We start from the raw sequence: 18002 nt of genomic DNA on the forward strand, positions 1-18002 counted from the left end.
CAAACTTACAGGCCGACTGACCAAACTCCCCATACAGTATGTGCTGTATATACAGTATGAAACATGATGAAATGATGGATTCATTCCTCCTCCATTGTAAGACCTAGAAGATGCTGTACTGCTTATATGTTAAGAACCTTAACTGTATACGATAACAGTTTTATGTGCCTCACTATTACCTTTTTAACTCCATTGATCTCGGTTCATGTTAACATCAGTGCGTTTGCACTCCTCTTGTTTTCATTGTTTGTTTGCTTTTCTGTCTCTGGCTGTCCTCCGATATGGGTCCCTATGGCAATCAAAATTAATTGGTTACAGGACATGACCAATGGGAAAGCAGGACCAAAGGAGATAGAGCTTCAGTTTACATTTACATTTACGGCATTTAGCAGACACCCTTATCCAGAGTGACTTACAACTGAGCATTAAGGGCCTTGCTCAGGGGCCCAGCAGTGGCAGCTTGGTGGACCTGGGGTTTGAACCCATGACCTTCCGATCAGTAGCCCAACACCTTAACCACTGAGCTACCACATCCCCACATTCCCATCCCCATGACATGCACATCCCCATGACATTGCAAAGCATGACATTGAAGCCCTTGTGTCATTCCCCTTGCCTTACTGTTAGCCTGTTATATTGGTACTTAGCTGGCTTTTGTTTGATGGTTTTGCCTAGTGTAGTACACTTGTGTTATGTTCTTTGTCCAAGATGAGACTAGTGTCATTACCTCTAGCCTCATGTCTTCTATCATGGCTTGTCCATAGCCTTTTGGGAATGTAACGGTGAGCAAATAATCAATGATAAATTCAATCAGTTTTGTCCTGTTGTCTAAATTTCTGCTTATTAAAACCTGGAGATTATTTGATCCTTGTGATACTTGCGAATCTGTTTATTTGTCTTTTAGATGTGTAATGGTGCAGGTGCACCACAGATACGTTGACAGGCGGTAATTGAATGGATTCGGCTTAAGTCTGATTCACAAGATCGAATTATGAGTAATGTTTCTGAAAAGTAGAAATGTCAAAGTATATTTTCCAAAATTGGTTTGTAGTCACATCCGAAGTGTTCGCAGGCATTTGACATGTTTAAGAGGAAAAGAGTATATGAAAATGTGCAAAAAAAAAAGTGCTGAGTTAACATAGGTTGGTGGTCAGAATATCATTAGAAGCCAGACGGTGGGATCGGTACTCTGAGACTGTAAATGCTCTTGTGATTTATTACATTCCCTGTCATCATGGGCAAAAAGCATAACATGACACCTTAGCGCAGTGCAGGTGTCGTACATCAGTCTTTAGTAGGCTCTTCTATCATTGACCACTGTATTATGAATGGAATGAAAGTCATTGTCCTTACAAGTCAAGCCTTACAAAGATAGCCTTTTTAATCAGTTTTTCTCAAGTTTTTCTTGGTTAATTCTCTTGCCCCAAAACACAATCATGTTGTATACTACGCATATGAGAGAACTGCATACATGAAGCACCCTACTTTCCAGGCAACTCTTTCCTTACTTGTATTGACATTCTAATCAAGTCTATCATCCTACAGTATGCTCGTGTACTTGCAGGTCTTCACCGGCTCACTTAACCTAAAGAGGCTTAAGTGCTCATGCCATCGATCAATAGGCTTTGTTATAAGAGGACCTTTTGTGTCAATATCTTGATTTTCCCATGAATCACACACACACACACACACAAGAAGAACCTCAGTCATCGTAAAAGTTCTTAATCTTATGCCAACATATTTGATTGTGAGTTGAAAAGTGTTTATTACCAAGAGATTTGGTGGTTGAACTAAATATACAAAGATTCAAAGTCATTTAGTGTGTGTTTTTGGTTCCTGTGCAAGTGTGTGTGTATGAGCTATTTCCTGTCGTCACTGTTAATAGCTATTATAGAATTTCCATGCTGGCTTCCATGACAGTCATAAATTATTGGGTGTCTCGATGTCTGAGTGGTCTGAGTGTCTTGAACACTTCCTTTAGCATAGTATATAGTGGTCTGAGTGCTGCAGCAGACTTGTGCTAAATGGGCAAAATTGATAACACCTGGAAAAATAATGGGGGCTTTTGTCTTTCACTCAGTCAACAGATGCACAAAATGATAAATAAAATCATGCAGATACAGGTCAAGGGCTTCAGGTTATGTACACTTGAATCATCAGAATGGAAAAAATGTGTCTTTAACCATGACATTGTTGTTGGTACTGGAAAGTCTGGTTTGGTTATTCTGAAACTGCTTATCTCCTGAAATTTTTACACACAATAATTCATTCATTCATTCATTCATTTTCTACCACTAATCTGAACTTCTCGGGGTCACTGGAGTCTGTGCCTATCTCAGGTGTCATCAGGCATCAAGGCAGGATACACCCTGAACGGAGTGGCAATCAACCTACCATGCATGTCTTTGGACCAGGGTGGAAACCAGAGTACCCGGAGGAAACCCCCCGAGGCACGGGGAGAACATGCAAACTACACACACACAAGGCGGAGGTGGGAATCAAACCCCCAACCCGGGAGGTGTGAGGCAAACATGCTAACCACTAAGCCACCGTGCAACCCCTTACACACAATAATCCTTCACAAAATAGTGTTTAAATCTAAGTTGAAGACTGCAGCTAATTTTTTTTGCAGGTGTAGTCTACTGCTGTTCCACCTGAATGGGAACTGTACAGTATCATGGCTGACCCCACGCTCTGACCCCAACTTCCAAAATTGGGATATGCGAAGAAAGAATTTCACTGTGATATAATATGTACTGTATGTGACAAACAGCTTCAATCTGGCTCTTTTTCTTTAACCTTGCTTATCAACGTTTATTGTTTTTTGCACAATTCTATATAAACTCTAGAGGCGGTTTGTGTAATACTCAAACCAGCCAATTTCTTGCCAACAGCAGCTTGGGATAAAATCGCATTCTGATGTTTAATGTAAAAGTTAACTAGAGTTCTGACACATGATTGACTGCTTAGATAACTGTACAGTATGTAAGTCCAGAGCTACCAAGTAAAGTGTTTTTTTTTTTTTTTGTGTGTGTGTGTGTGTGTGTGTGTGTGTGTGTGTGTGTGTGTGTGTGTGTGTGTGTGTGTAAATATATATTTTACAGATATTGTTATAAGCAGGTACAAACTGTTGAAATATTTCTAGACACTTCCAGAACATGCAGTTCCAAAGATACACCAGTTCCTGAGATAAACCAGTAATAATCACATTACCCCACATACTCATTTAAAATTATTCTAGTCCAAACTAGCTTAGGAAAGCATTTCTGCATGTTTTTTCTTTATGTGCAAAAAACTCACACGCAGAACTCACATGATAAACAATAGAATGAACCAGGTAACTAACATGACATTAAAATTAAGTGACGTGACGTGACGTGACTGCATTTAACCCATCCAAAGTGCACACACACAGCAGTGAACACACACATACACCGTGAACACACACCCGGAGCAGTGGGCAGCCATTTATGCTGCGGCGCCCGGGGAGCAGTTGGGGGATTCGGTGCCTTGCTCAAGGGCACCTCAGTCGTGGTATTGCCTGCCCGAGACTCAAACCCACAACCTTAGGGTTAGGAGTCAACCTCACTAACCATTAGGCCACGACTTCCCCCCTTAGGCCACGACTTCCCCCCCTCCCCCCAAGGAAATGTAACATGGCCTTACACAGCTTAAATGACAGACATAGAGATAAAGGAAAAGACCATTTTAAATATCACTATGACCATATATTAAAAGGAAACAAACAAAAAGAACCCTGCCAATGCATCTTATGTGGATTTAAGTTATGTAACTGCTTCTATGCTCTGGCAGTTAGTTTTTTGCAGGAGCTCAGTATGTGGCATGTGGTCTTGCCACTTTTAAGATTTGCTATAAGCACTTTATGTGGAAAAAACACAAAGGTGTTTATGTGGTGATCATACAGTAGAAGGTGCAAGTTTCACAGCCATTTAGGAAGGTAGAGATGGAGATCACCGGATAAACAGAAGTCCAGGTATGAAGACAGAGGTTGCTGTTACTGAATATCCTTCTCCTGAAGAATGATGAGGCTTGATTGATCCTGTGCAGAATGTCTTTATGCACGCTACAGTTGAAGTGAAGTGAAAGTGACGTGACATACAGTTAAGAGAGGTTAACTCCTAACCCTAAGGTTGTGGGTTTGAGTCTCGGGCCGGCAATACCAAAGGTGCCCTTGAGCAAGGCACCGAAAAAAAACTCACCCCCACCCCCAACTGCTCCCAGGGCAACGCAGCATAAATGGCTGCCCACTGCTCTGGGTGTGTGTTCACGGTGTGTGTGTGTGTTCACTGCAGTGTGTGTGCACTTTGGATGGGTTAAATGCAGAGAACGAATTGGTATGGGTCACTAATCTATGACTGCCCCAGTTGTTGAACTTCCAAAGTATTTGAATTGTAGTATGGCATGGAGGAGGGGTCTGCAATGTCCAGTGAAGGCTTCTGGGGTGTGTACAGAACTAGAACATGGTCAACCACATACTGAATTTCCAGCACACAGACTAAATAGAGCTTGCTCACTGCCTGGAAATTCCTAATGTTAATAATGTTCCCATTCTGTCTGGAGGCCATGATCAACCCGCTTTCCACCATTCAGCAGTGTTAAATCAAGTAGTTGGAAGATGTTAAATAGTACGGGTGTGGGAACACATTCCTGTCTTACACTTGTACACCTTATGAAGAGGACAGACTCCAATCTCACTAGTCAATTTGGCTAGATGATAGTGAACTTTGTGGGGCATCCAAACTGCAGGATCACTTTTTATAACCATTGCAGAGTTTATAGGATTTCATTCCTTGTTAGCTCTATCTAAAGGATCCAGAATCTGGATTATTGAGATAGGAATTGTGGGCTTTGTTCAGCCCATAACTGGGCCAGAAAGAGATGTGTGTGGACTTTTGCTGGAAGGTGCCAGTGCTTCAAATGTGGGACATGGCATCTTAAAACATGTTCTTTGAAATTATGAGAATGTTTCACACAGAGACTCAAAAGTATTACCCCATTAATATCGATATGCCCAATGCTGTGATGACCAACAACTCTATCCCAGATATATCACTGTTTATAAATGAAAGGATAGTTGCCTAAGCACAGAAAAAAAATTTCATGCTTTTTAGAAGAAAGAGGAGGCAGAGTGAGCTTAAATATTTAAGGTCAGGAGGAGGAACAATTTTTAATTCTAGACGCCCTGAAATGTTGACATTGTGTTTATTTCAGTGGTTATTCTTCTCTTTTGAAGAGGCGAGGTGATGACTGTCATTATTATTCATTTACAGCAAGCACACAGATAACGAGGGATCTAAAAAGCGTGACATTTTAGCATGTGTGTGTGTGTGTGTGTGTGTGTGTGTGTGTGTGTGTGTGCGCGCATGTGTGTGTGCGCATGTGTGTGTATGAGTATTCTGAGCATTAGAATGCATAGACATTTTAAATACTCTTGTCTCAAAGGGTAAAAGCAGAAGATTATTTGGTTTTATGTCATGAAATCCTGTGCCTGTTTGATAACAGTAATTATTGCTTCATCTCTCCCTGACAAGCTCTCTGAGTCATTACATGGGGTGTGTTTATGGAAACAGTTTTTGTGCTCTTTTTTTTTTTTTTTACAGCCCCCAAACCCTTTCTAACAAAGCTCTAACTCAAATTCATATCTCATATCAGAACACACAGGAGGTACATAAAATGCTGTCATGTGAATACATATATTCTAGTTGTGTTACGCTTTAGCAATGGAAACATGTTCTTGTTAGATTAACCTTAACTTCATGCCTATGGGACAATTTGACGTTCAGAAGTATGTACTGTATGATGCATGTGTGCATATATATGTACAGTATGTACAGTAAAAGTGTCCCGAATTGTGCAACTGACAGGGTTGGATACGCAAAATGAAACAACTTTATCGCATGAGTAAATAGCAGCAGGTGTGTTTTTATATGCGTGCCTGAATGACATCATGATAATTCGAGCACATCTCTCACTTAACTGCCAAGTGAATTGGACAGGCTTTTCCCAAATGCTGCCTCATTGCACCCTTCAAGAAACACAAGAGGGGCTTGGATTTAACACTGAAATTTGTTTTCTGAATGCCTTTTTTTATGTTCAGAATGCACAGAAGACCTTTGGTTCAAGCACTCCAGAGTTTCTGTTTGTAGTTTCAAATTCTATCATACAAGTGAATTAAATTTGGGGTCTTCTGCTGTTTTGGGTCATTGTTAAAAATAGCATATGGCTGAACTTTGATGAAAAGACTCAAAGAAAGCATTCACCAGTATGTTTATCATGACTATCACTTTGCTTTCGTTTAGTACCAATTACTTTTGGGTTTTAGACATAAACCTCTTAAAGTAAGATGTTGCAATTACTGTACTAGTATAAACCCAAGCCAGAAATTGTTACCACATGGAAACTAGTTCTGTGGTTTAGGGTCATAAAATTCTACTTACTTTCTGTCTATGTACATTTCATGAATCAAAGTTTTTTTTATTCGATTAGGAGCAAACTTAACTCTTTTGTGCACATGCATGAAGACTCAGACGTTTTGAACCTCAGTCTATGATTAACAAATGCCAGCTGTGGTCTGTGGCTAGCCCGCGGCCTAGATCTAAGTTTAGTCTGAGGTTCACCAAAGCACTATGTAACATCCCAGGGTAATGAGAATGTACATTATCACAGAACTGTGAAGTTAAATGGCAAACAGGTTTGAAAAGAAAAGAAAAGAAAGAAAGAAAGAAAGAAAGAAAAACACAACAGCAATTTTGTACTTCACTCTGGATAAGAACATCTTCCAAATGCTGTAAATGTAAATGTAAATGTAAGAGTAGGTGTGAATTGAACATCACAAGCTGGCTGTTGATTGCTCAATACTTGTGGTTGTGATTTACTGAAGTAGTTCTGAGTTTGCTGCTTGTTTTCTGATTGCCACACTGCTTTGGTTTGCTAACATATTTTTTCCGTCTCTAGCGTTTGAACACTGACCTTTTCATACACTGGATTTAACTAAATATAACAGGATTTATACTGAAACTGAACTAAGAGATTGTTACACTGTCTTTCTAATCAGCTTAATGACCTTTCTCCATCTTTGTTCCTTGCCACTGTAAGCTTTGTAACATTACTGAAGATGTCACTCTAATTATTGCCTAATAATGTTCCAAGCCCCCTAAAACTTTTTCAAGGTTATCAATAATGGGCAGCCCTTAATATGTCACTGTAGCAAAGCACAATGCATGCTACCACTTGGTAAAATGTTACATTTAACCTCAGTAGAATCTTTAACCATGCAAAGTAACCTGAACAATCCATTTTCTAGCACAACGATTCTTACAAATCCATTAGAAGTTCAACATGACACATTCGTAAAACTAATAAACAAAAAACATTGTATAGCTAAATGTTCTGCTTCTATTGGAACACCCACTGTTATGTTTTACTAGCTTACCTCTGTTTAGTTGAGCAGCGTTCCCCGAGGACGTTTCATGTTTCCCAGTTTGAAACGGTTTCTGAGGTATTGTTAGCAACATCATCATCAGAGGAAATGGCAAATGATACTTTTCATCTCTTTAGGTGTAAAAAGAGACACCAATTTTACTAGAAATGCTTTTAGCCAGAATGTAAACAACAACGCGAGATAGCTAGCTGAAGAGCTTTTGACTATATACAGTAATGTCCAAAATTTCACCTAGTCACCCTAAACGTCTTGTTTGTGTAAAAGCAATATTGGAATCGTGTGGTAATGCTGAATATCAGCACTGAATTGCTGTGGCTGCTGTAGCTAATTCAGTAAATGCAGACTCACCATTGCTCACTCTTGCTTGTGGGAAGTTTAAGATTTAAACATTTACTATTATTTTTCCAAAAAGAAATTTCAACTATGGCAGGATACCGATACATACATACAGATACGTTCAACAGTTTAGGGTAAATGTTCTTGCCCAAAGGACCTTTTTAGGCTCCTAGGCACTATTTATTGACACAACATTTCTTACACACTACTCTCCCAACACACATCATTGGTTTTTTTTTTATTGCCTTGTTTACTGATTTTTAGAATACACAGTAGCCATGGTGCCATGCGAGGTCAATCTTCTTCTGAATTTTTCAGTCTTTATAAAGATAAATAAGGAACCACTGTAGCAACAACTAGATATTATGAATATTTTAAACATATATATATTTTTTTAATTCATTCATTTTAATTCACTTTGCAGACATGCAGACATTTGGTTACCACAAACCAAACTGAGTGTGGTTTGACTGATGGCAAGAAAGTGTACTTTGTAACTGAAGCCACAATACATTTTGGTTCTGCCGGTCTGTCATTGTACATATTGTTCTTGAGATTTGAGACACCATGCTTTCTTTACAAAAAAAAAAACAGTTTGGGGTATAGTTCCTGGAATCCTTATTTATTGAGGGAAGTAGGGAAAGGAAGAAAAGCAACAGACATGAAGAGAATGATCATCTGAGAATACATACCCTCCAATTTTATCCAGGCTTGGGACCAACACTGAGTGTTAACCACTCAGTGGCTGGTTCAATTCCCTGCCAGAGAATCAAACCCCATCAGCAGCACTGGGAACACAGGATACTAGGATACTAGGATGCATATTCGATTAATATAACATAAAAGATAGCAATCATTCATTTTGACTCATTGTTTGAAATAATCACTCATTACTACATCTGTAAAAGCTTTTCTTAATCCTCACATCCTTTAATTTCTGCAAATGTGTCCTGTACTGTCTTAGATTTTATATAATTTTTTTTGCTCAATTTCTGTCTTTTGCTTTGGTGCAGTGTAATCATATATTTAGCATAAATTGTGCTTTGCCAATGTCTTGCTGGAGAAGTCTGGATCCTGTGAATCAGCCAATCTAGTCCAGCCAAACAAGTGAACACCATTTACAAAGCAGCAGACACTGAAGAGAATAAAAAGGGTTATATGCATGGCACTATTACGTTCAAAAGTGTTTCCTGGACCTCTAGGTTGCGATCCTCATATGGCAACTCAAACCCACAGAGACAGGTTGCCAAAAGTTGCCATTCATTTGGGACAGCACCTAAAAGTAGTAGTGTGCCCAAGGTTTTCTGGGCCACAAACAGATCTCTGTGGCCTTGTGGTTGAATTATGTACAGAATAATCAGTGGTAGAGGAGAAAAAAGTTGTGAAGTCAGTCATGGCCTGTCATACTGTCCCCAGTGGGCAGTTCATCTCTGCCAGGGAAATCCACAACAGGAAATGTGTTGATTTGGCTGCTCAGCTTGCTCATGGTAGCTCAGCTAGTAGAACATTATCATCCTGGATGATAGATATTGCATCCTAGGTAGAAATAGCATCCTATGTTTGTCCTTGGATAAGAAGTGGGAAAGGTGGCTGGACAACTGTAAAGAAAGCTTTGTAGAAACTAAGCCTCTGATATGTAAGGTCTCAAATCCTGAATCACTCTTTTTGCCTAGAGTCATGTCTGCCAACAAGTCATTGATTTGAGCCAGAGTCAACTTTGAGCCAGAAAGTAAATCTGCCTGCACAGTGTGTTGTGGCAATATCGGCATCACTGTGCATTCAGAGTCATTCCATGTCCTGGAGACAGTAGATTTCAAGCTGGTACCCATCTTTCAAAAGATCCCAACACCTATTGCATTAGTGTTTGGCACCTTTGGTATAGCATGATCCAGAAGAGAAATATCACCCAAGTGAAAAGAACAAGGAGGTATTTGTGTGGACAGAAAAGCAAACCCAATTCCAAAGCTTCATATTATCAGAAATACAGCCAATTTAGCAAGCTCACCAATAAACAGAAAATGTTTGGCTAAAAAGGGGGGCACGGTGGCTTAGTGGTTAGCATGTTCACCTCTGTGTGGAGTTTGCATGTTCTCCCTGTGCCTCGGGGGTTTCCTCCGGGTACTCCGGTTTCCTCCCCCGGTCCAAAGACATGCATGGTAGGTTGATTGGCATCTCTGGAAAATTGTCCGTAGTGTGTGTGTGTGTGAGTGAATGGAGTGTGTGTGTCCCCTGCAATGGGTTGGCACTCCGTCCAGGGTGTATCCTGCCTCGATGCCTGATGACGCCTGAGATAGGCATAGGCTCCCCGTGACCCGAGGTAGTTCGGATAAGCGGTAGAAAATGAATGAATGAATGAATGTTTGGCTAGATAGAGGGAATTGTCAACCTGGTGAGGCAAAGATGAAAGGTAAATGCAGGATTAACACACCTTATTTGTTTGTAGGCTTTAAATAAAAGTATATATAGTATAGTTTTATACAGTATTTGTGGTCAGATTTATTATGTTGACTGTTACATATTGAATATTATAATTAAAGCAACCAAATCAATAAATAGTAGTTGTTTTTACATTATGGTGGGTCTGCAATCTTTAAATGCTTGGAATCTTTAATTGCAATGTTAAAGAAATGCAAAAGAAAAATGATTGCATTCAGGAAATTTCAGAGCTGTATATAATGCCTTGCCTTCTCAGAACATCCCAGTCTTCTCTGTCCCTTGTATAATGTTTTCTAGAACAATTTTTTTTGTCAGATCATTTTCTCTTGAGGGAACCTCTAATATGCCTGTTCCATTCTGGATAATATCAACCGTGTTATTACACAGTTGAGGCTTCAGGATTGTTCAAATATTTCTGAGAGCTCTCCAAAAACACCAGCTCTGTTTGGCTCAATCAAGTTCAGTTTCCAAAGGCACAGAGCATCTGCTTCATCCTTAACAGAGGTCTGTCTTGTTAACCTCCCTCCCTGAGAGAAAATCTTTTTAAGAGCTCTGCCTGCCCATTTCCCTCTAGCTTTGCTTCTCTCTCACTGACCCTTTTCTCCTTTGCTGGCACAAGGTAATGTATATTGATGGACCTCTCCTGCCTGTCAATATGATGAGGATCTGAGGTGGGGGATGAATCACAGAAATGGAGCGAGCTTTAACATGATTCCCTGAATCGATTCTATAAAGAAGGATCTCCCTCTACTCCTCACATTCTCTTCTTTCTCTCTGTGCAGTTATCTCAGTTTCTCTTTCACCTGAATGTTATTGTGAGGGATTCCTGGTGTTCCCTTTTTCACAGATCAAGTTGAGAGGGGAGACTCCTTGCAACGTCAAATGGGTATAGTTAAAATTCACCATTTTCTTGTTGTCTTGGGTTACAAAAATATCCCCTAGAGTGTCTATCTAGCTTTTTCATGGAATTCACTTTACTTAAAATGTTTACATCGGTACGCTCTGATGACTGGCCTTGCCAGAGCAGCAAACAATGGTAGCTTGTCTCATCTCACCAGAAGTCCAGAAACTTACTCAAAACGTTTCCAAATATCTCAGGCATCGGAGATTGCATTGAGGAAACTAGCTTCAATTAAGTAATTACAAAGTAGTTTGACAGATGCTACAACGTGAAAATAGAACCTGTGTAGGTCAGAAAACAGAAAGGTGCTTTAGTTTGTTATTTGGTAGGTTATTAGAATTAAGTGAAGATCCTCAGAGCCTAAAAATGCAATATGGTATCCCTCAGGGTTCTGTTTTAGGTTGTTGTTGTTTCCGTTTCAGTTGTTACACCATTATATCCAGTTTCTTAGACCTTTAAATACTAAACAAATATTTAAAATTGCCTACAACGATGATATACTTTATATTTTATATATATATTAATTACTTTAACTGAATTCAGCAGCATATCTACACAATACAAAAGATCTTAAATTACAAATTAAATTTACAATAAATCTTGAATACATTTTATGGCCCAAAATTTTAATTAAACACTAAGACTAAAATCTGATTTTACCATAGATCTCGTTGATTATACAGTGAAACCTAAAGGAAAATTCAACATACAGTAATATTCTCAGGCTGATTTTTTTTGAAGTGGCATAGCATTGTCTGTTGCTTGTAGTTTAGAAAGCCTTTCTATAGCTAATCTTACATCACTTTGAAGAGAATGTTGGGAACACTTGGTCTATAGATGGCTTACTCATAATTGTATTGTTGTCCCCCCCCCCTTTCATAGATACTTGAATAATAAATGTCCAATTCTCAAAATAAAAAAATGCTATGACTAAATATTATCATAGCATTTTTCTAATCAAGGTTTTTCAGTATGTAGAAAAATAAAACCTAAAAAAAAAACACTGAGAAACCCATTTTCTCAAGTATACATACCTTCATTGCACTAATTAATAATTCATAGCTGTTATATATTAACATGCCTTAAGAAGGGTTACTGAATAATACAGATGTTTATGGGGTTAACCCTTGCAGTGCTATGAACTCAAACAAGATGCCATTAGACCAGGAGACACTGCAGTTTAACTGTAGCATTGAAAATGCTTTTAGGCAGAAAGAACGAGCTGTAATGTTCCTGAGTTTAGCTGAGTATGCAAGATGGCGCCAGGATGTGAGAGATACATCAAGAACATGAGTCATCGTGCAGGCTGAAGAGGCTGGCCAAGTCAATGGGTGAAACCACAGGTTCATAACCCGAAACCCTCAGGACATCTGGTCACCACTACATATTTACAGTAACGGGATAAATGGATCCACATGGAAAAATAAAACAGAAAACACTGCTATATGTTTTAAGATGGATTTTGTTTATTTATTCTTTTATTTCTCTGTAGGTTTAACTACCTGCTTCCACAGTGATCCTGCAAATTCACTCCCTACTTCCATGTCTTTTCCACCTACAGTACTTCCTCCTACTCATGGCTGCAGATCATCACCCCTGCGCACACCATCTTCCCCTCTATTAATCCCTTCTTTCATTAATCATTCTTTCATTTTCTTATTTCTTTCGCTAGTACACAAAGCTAACCATTTTTCTTGATAGATCTCTTATTGCTCTTATTAATGTCTTCAAGAACATTTCACAGTTTTGTGTCTCAAAAGTCTGTCAGGTTTGTCGGGTTCATTTTAAACCTACCTCAGTGTCATCACTGCTATTGGACTAGGAACAAACAGAGTCAGAACCGGATGTGTTCTTAGTTCACCATGATGATATCTGTATCGGAAACATGACTAGGAAATCCACAGAGAAGGAAAATTGATTTACTTTGGCCTCGTTTCCTTTGAGTCAATTCACTGCTAAGTCTGTTTATCACTGCCAGTCTCCTTCAGGAAGTGATAAGGATTTTGTAGGCTTTCACGATAACACCATGGCAGCGTTACAAACATGATTCAGAAGTTCAATTATGCTTTGTTCATTTGGATCTCAAACGTTCCGCTCCTTAATCCAAACTCAATGAGCAGTGATTTGCTCTGATTATAATTTCTGGATTCAACTCACTCTACTTCCATTTCACTGTCATTCTCTGCACATCATCAAAATGTGTGTTTTTTGTATTTTTTTTTACATATTATATATTTTTTTAAATATTATGTTCTCTGGCTATTTATCCCATCTTCTCTTTAACCTTCAAGTGCATTTCATTAATATTTCATTTTCACTTCTATTCTGACAAACAGTAGTCCATGGACTAGATGTATAAACTCATACAATAAAATGTAGCGGCTAAAAAAAAAAAAGAAGTCTTTTTTCTAACACATTTCGATACCTTTTCCTTTCTAGGTTCTAAGTTAACACAATCATTTTTCTAAAAAAAAAAATATTTCTATTATACACAGCAGTCCAGTGTAAATAAATTTCCATCACATTTGCACATGAACAGTGTTTAAAGATGTTGCAGATAGCAAGATGTATTTAGAGCTGTATTAAGTCCAATATTTATGTGAAGAATGTTATTTGAAGAAAGATCAGGTGAGAGTTACACGCTTGATTTTTTTTCTTTGCCATGAAGAATCTTCAGTTGTAGGTAAAGTCCACCCAACATGCATGACTTGTGATCAAGATTTCAGTCTTTAACTTCAGTCTGCAAATGTTCAAATTATTCAATGAACTCTAAATATGACCCTTAAAAAATAAGTTCTTAATAAATCCATCCATTCATTTCTGCACCTATTCTTTAATCAATCCACCCATCCATGCATCTATCCTTTAAGCAATCCACACACCCACCCATTCATCCATCCATCCTTCGGCCCATCTATCCATTCATCCATCTCCTGTAACCGCTTTATCCTGAGTTGTGGTCCAAAACATGTTCCATTAACATTGGGTGCCATGATAGGATGCCAGTGCATTACAGGACACATTGTACAGACATTCAAACCAAGGGGCCAAGTTTGGCAAACCACCTTAGAAGGAAAACTGTAGAACCCAGAGAAAATGGGAATTGGGAGACCATGGGAAACTCCAGACAGGGAAGAAAAAAACAATGGCAAAGGTTTTGCCATTAAACTACAGCACAATCACAGCAGTCATGATTACACTAAAATATAGAGACACAAAACTAATGCATAATAGCTGTGAAATGCCTCTAAACGTCTTATAGATGTTGTCATCTCCGTTGTCACTTAATGTTTTTCTTTTGCTGCAGTAGAAAGTACGACTTAAGTAGCTATATTTCGTCCAGTCGTAAACCCTCGTTGGTTTCGAGGTAGTTACCCTTAATGCTAACTGCTAAGCGAGTTACTAATTGGACTTTCTGTGGTAAAGATCCCTTCCTCCAGAAGCTCATCATCGCTCAGACTGATGTGAAGGCAGGTTTTGTTAAGGGGTGATGAAAACGGAAGTGTGCATTCGTAGCTGTTGGGCGTGGCTGGCCGGGGCGGAGTTCCAGCCAGGGGGTGGTCATCTGGTAAACTGCTGCAGGTGCTGGATGTAGAAAGCAGGGCGGAGTTGCGGTCAAACAGATCCTCTCCGGATGGCTTGATGTCAGAGCGCATGCCGGAATCCTCGCTTGCCGAACAGGAGGTGCTGAGATCGTTGCCGAACTCTCCCGGAGAAACAAAACACGGTGTGATGTCAGGGAAGGATGATCTGAAGGCCAGACTTGCTGCTGTTTCTGATCCTGTTCTGTTTGGGCGCTTTCGGCTGACCGGAGGAGGGGGCGGGTCCAGCTTTGGAATGATTTCTTTAAACCTGTGCAGAGAATAGTAGAGACATAAATACAGTTAATCTGATCTCAGAGCTTTTAATGAGAACGGAATCAGAGAAGAACCTGAATTCTATTATTATTATTATTATTATTATTATTATTATTATTATTATTATTATTGTGTTACGACATGTATGGAATGAAATTTGGAAGAAAAAAAAAAAGCTCATTGGAAAAAATCTTAGGTATTTCCAGTTCTTAGGTCTTTTGTTTGTGTTTGTCCAATTCTGGGGGCCAACCTACTACAGACAACCTTTGCCCCACTGTCTTTACTTTCCCCTCTCTTCCCTCCCTTTCTTTATCCAGCTATTACACTGCGGGGAACTGTGGGAGAAAAATAAGTGCGCGCACACACACACACACACACACACACACACACACACACACACACACACACACACACACACACACACACACACACACACACCATTTCTTGCAGATTCACAATGTAGTAACACAAACATACCCAGAAGTAACCATAGGGATACTGACAGTCATTCATTTGAGAATGGTGTATCAGCTGGTGGAAGGCTTTAACTCTCTTCCCTATTTCCATAAGCCTTGAGTCAGCAGTCCAGGGGAGTGTAATAAACAACATCCCCACCCCCACCCCTTTTCAAAGAATCTTTCCCTCTCTATCTATATATATTCCATTCATATTCTATTCTCTGTGCATTAAAAATGACAAGAAATTAATCATACTTCGAGTCACTCTCTTTAATCACCAATTGAATCTGTTGCAGGGAGCAGGAATGTCAAGCCACCTTTCTGAAAAAACGAAAGAGACGTGTGCAAGGATGTATTATACACATCACAGACCAATCTAACGGCTTCCCAAGGGGCACAGACCGACAGGGAGGGATGGAGAGACAGAAAAAAAATGCTGAGAGAAGAGGGGAGAAAAAAAAAAGGCAAAGGCAATATAGATAGATAGAAAGAAAGTCAGTCCTGAATGTTCAGAAATATGGCTGATTGTGTGTGTGTGTGTGTGTGTGTGTGTGTCTCTGTCTGTCTGGTCCAGTATCACAGGGTTTCACATGGTTTCACATTCTTTCACTGCCTGGCAATGCTTCGAGCAGGAGGAGAGAAGTCTGCATGCGCACTCCTTAGTGCATTAATCCTATACACTGTGCCTTTGATAAGGAATGTAACACATCACCCAGACACACACACACACAAACACACACACACAGACAACTTCAAGTAAGCCGAAATGTCACCTCAAACTGATTTTATTTGTCTGATCTTTGTCAATCTAGCACATGCCTGGCAACACTTAATTATAACTCACAGAGAGCTGGAAAGGTGTAGAAGAGAAGCAATTTGTAAGGGAGGAAGCCAGAAAGTAAGATTTCTCTGAAAGAACCGTGATAAGAAATATCAAGGCGGAATGAAGAATGGAGATGGGAGTACAGGAAGGAGGAAAATATCTAAAAGAAGGAAGAACGAGAAAAGAAAAAAAAATCTGAAAAACAGATTTAGATAAACGCGCGTATCTGTATCAGTCGTGATCCGAACGCATGTATCTATATTCAAAGTGCGCTAAATCAAACAATGTGTACATTGTATTCTACATCCTCCCTCATGTCAGAATCTAGTACGAAGCTGGGAGAAGAGTTGCTGCTAGTCAAAACAGGCTCAGTTGATCAACTTTTTTATTATAATACCTGTATGATTGATGAGGAAGGATGAAAAAGAGGCTCCGGAATAGAGATAAGCTGCTGTGCACAGTGATGGTTCGCGTGGGCTGTATGAAGGCGATTCTGCTGGGATGTGACTGAGGGCCATTTTTAAAAAGGCTTTATAAAGGAACATAGTCTAGCTGGAAGAAAAAAGGGGAAAAACTTGGAAAGGTATGAAAAGGTACGTTTTAGACTGACTTGCAAAATGAGAAAAGGAAGAGTAGTCATAAACGTCACCAAAAAGGCCATTCTGCAGCTCAGGGGCTTTGGAATGAAAGGATCTGTCCCATTAATGTCAGTCTGGTCTTACAGCAAACCAAGACTGGTGGACCTGAGAGTTAGCAGAAGTGAAGAGTTGCACACTAGATGTTCTCACTGAATGCCTGAAGTTGCTTAATGCTCTTGTGTCTGAATTTCCTTCCCAGATCACTGGTTGTTATAATACCAAACAGGGCGCCAAGAAGCTGTTAATGACCACAGATTGGATGGTATGATGATCAGGTGTCCACATACTTCTGGCCATATAGTGTTGCTTCAGGATCACTGAGTTAGTTGCAGAACTGTTAAAGCTAAGACCAGATACCTGACCACAAGCAATTATATGTAGTGAAAAGAAGAGGACCAAGTACTGATCCTTGAGGAACACCATGTATGATGGGGCAAAGTAAGATTGCGGATTTTGAAGGAGCTTGCAATGGGGGGGGGGGGATGGATGGGGTTTGGTTTAAAACTACAGTACATGTGGCATCAAGTCAAGTCAAATCAAGAAGCTTTTATTGTCATTTCAACCATATATATAGCTCATGCAGTACATAGTGAAGTGAGACAATGTTTCTCTGGGACCATGATGCTACACAAAACAAAAAAAGCTAAAGACTTATATCCTAAGCACAAACACAACACAACACTCATGGAGTAAAAGACGGCTTTGGCATGCGTTTACTTTGCGTACTTCTATGACAGAAAGTCAGTGCATGTGTGTGCTTGCAATTTCACCAATTTAGGAGTTATGGAAAGGAAGAAAAAACTGCAATAGCAAATGTTGAAATTAATAATATTAATAAAAAAAAAAAAAGCTGCAGCAAAATAATTTTTGCCCACAACAATTAATTAAAAACAAACAAACTGGTGAACTTGAGGAAAAGCAGGAGAGCCAATGACGTTAAAGGAAAACATTAATGACATCATCAGCAGAAAGCAATTTATATTAAAATAAAATTAAAAGGTTAAAAAATGGTCCAAACTATGAACAGCCACTATAGTTACGACTGGTGTGAACGTAGTCTAGGGTTAAGTGCTATAGACATAAGCAGTGTA

The 18002-nt window shown here is 39.4% G+C and overlaps 1 protein-coding gene across 2 annotated transcripts in view; it reads right to left on the reverse strand.

Moving 5' to 3' along the window:
• Positions 1–12579: 12579 nt before the first annotated feature.
• si:dkey-34e4.1 (carboxyl-terminal PDZ ligand of neuronal nitric oxide synthase protein) overlaps positions 12580–18002 on the reverse strand; it is a 49379-nt gene continuing 43956 nt past the window's right edge. For both annotated transcript variants that reach the window (XM_027178763.2, XM_027178762.2), the window contains one exon: positions 12580–14987. In XM_027178763.2, coding sequence (XP_027034564.1) covers positions 14519–14987 — 469 coding nt within the window. In that variant the 3' untranslated portion in view covers positions 12580–14518. The remainder of the gene's footprint in view (positions 14988–18002) is intronic.

The sequence above is a fragment of the Tachysurus fulvidraco genome, chromosome 26, assembly GCF_022655615.1.
Source record: "Tachysurus fulvidraco isolate hzauxx_2018 chromosome 26, HZAU_PFXX_2.0, whole genome shotgun sequence".
NCBI classification, from domain to species: domain Eukaryota; kingdom Metazoa; phylum Chordata; class Actinopteri; order Siluriformes; family Bagridae; genus Tachysurus; species Tachysurus fulvidraco.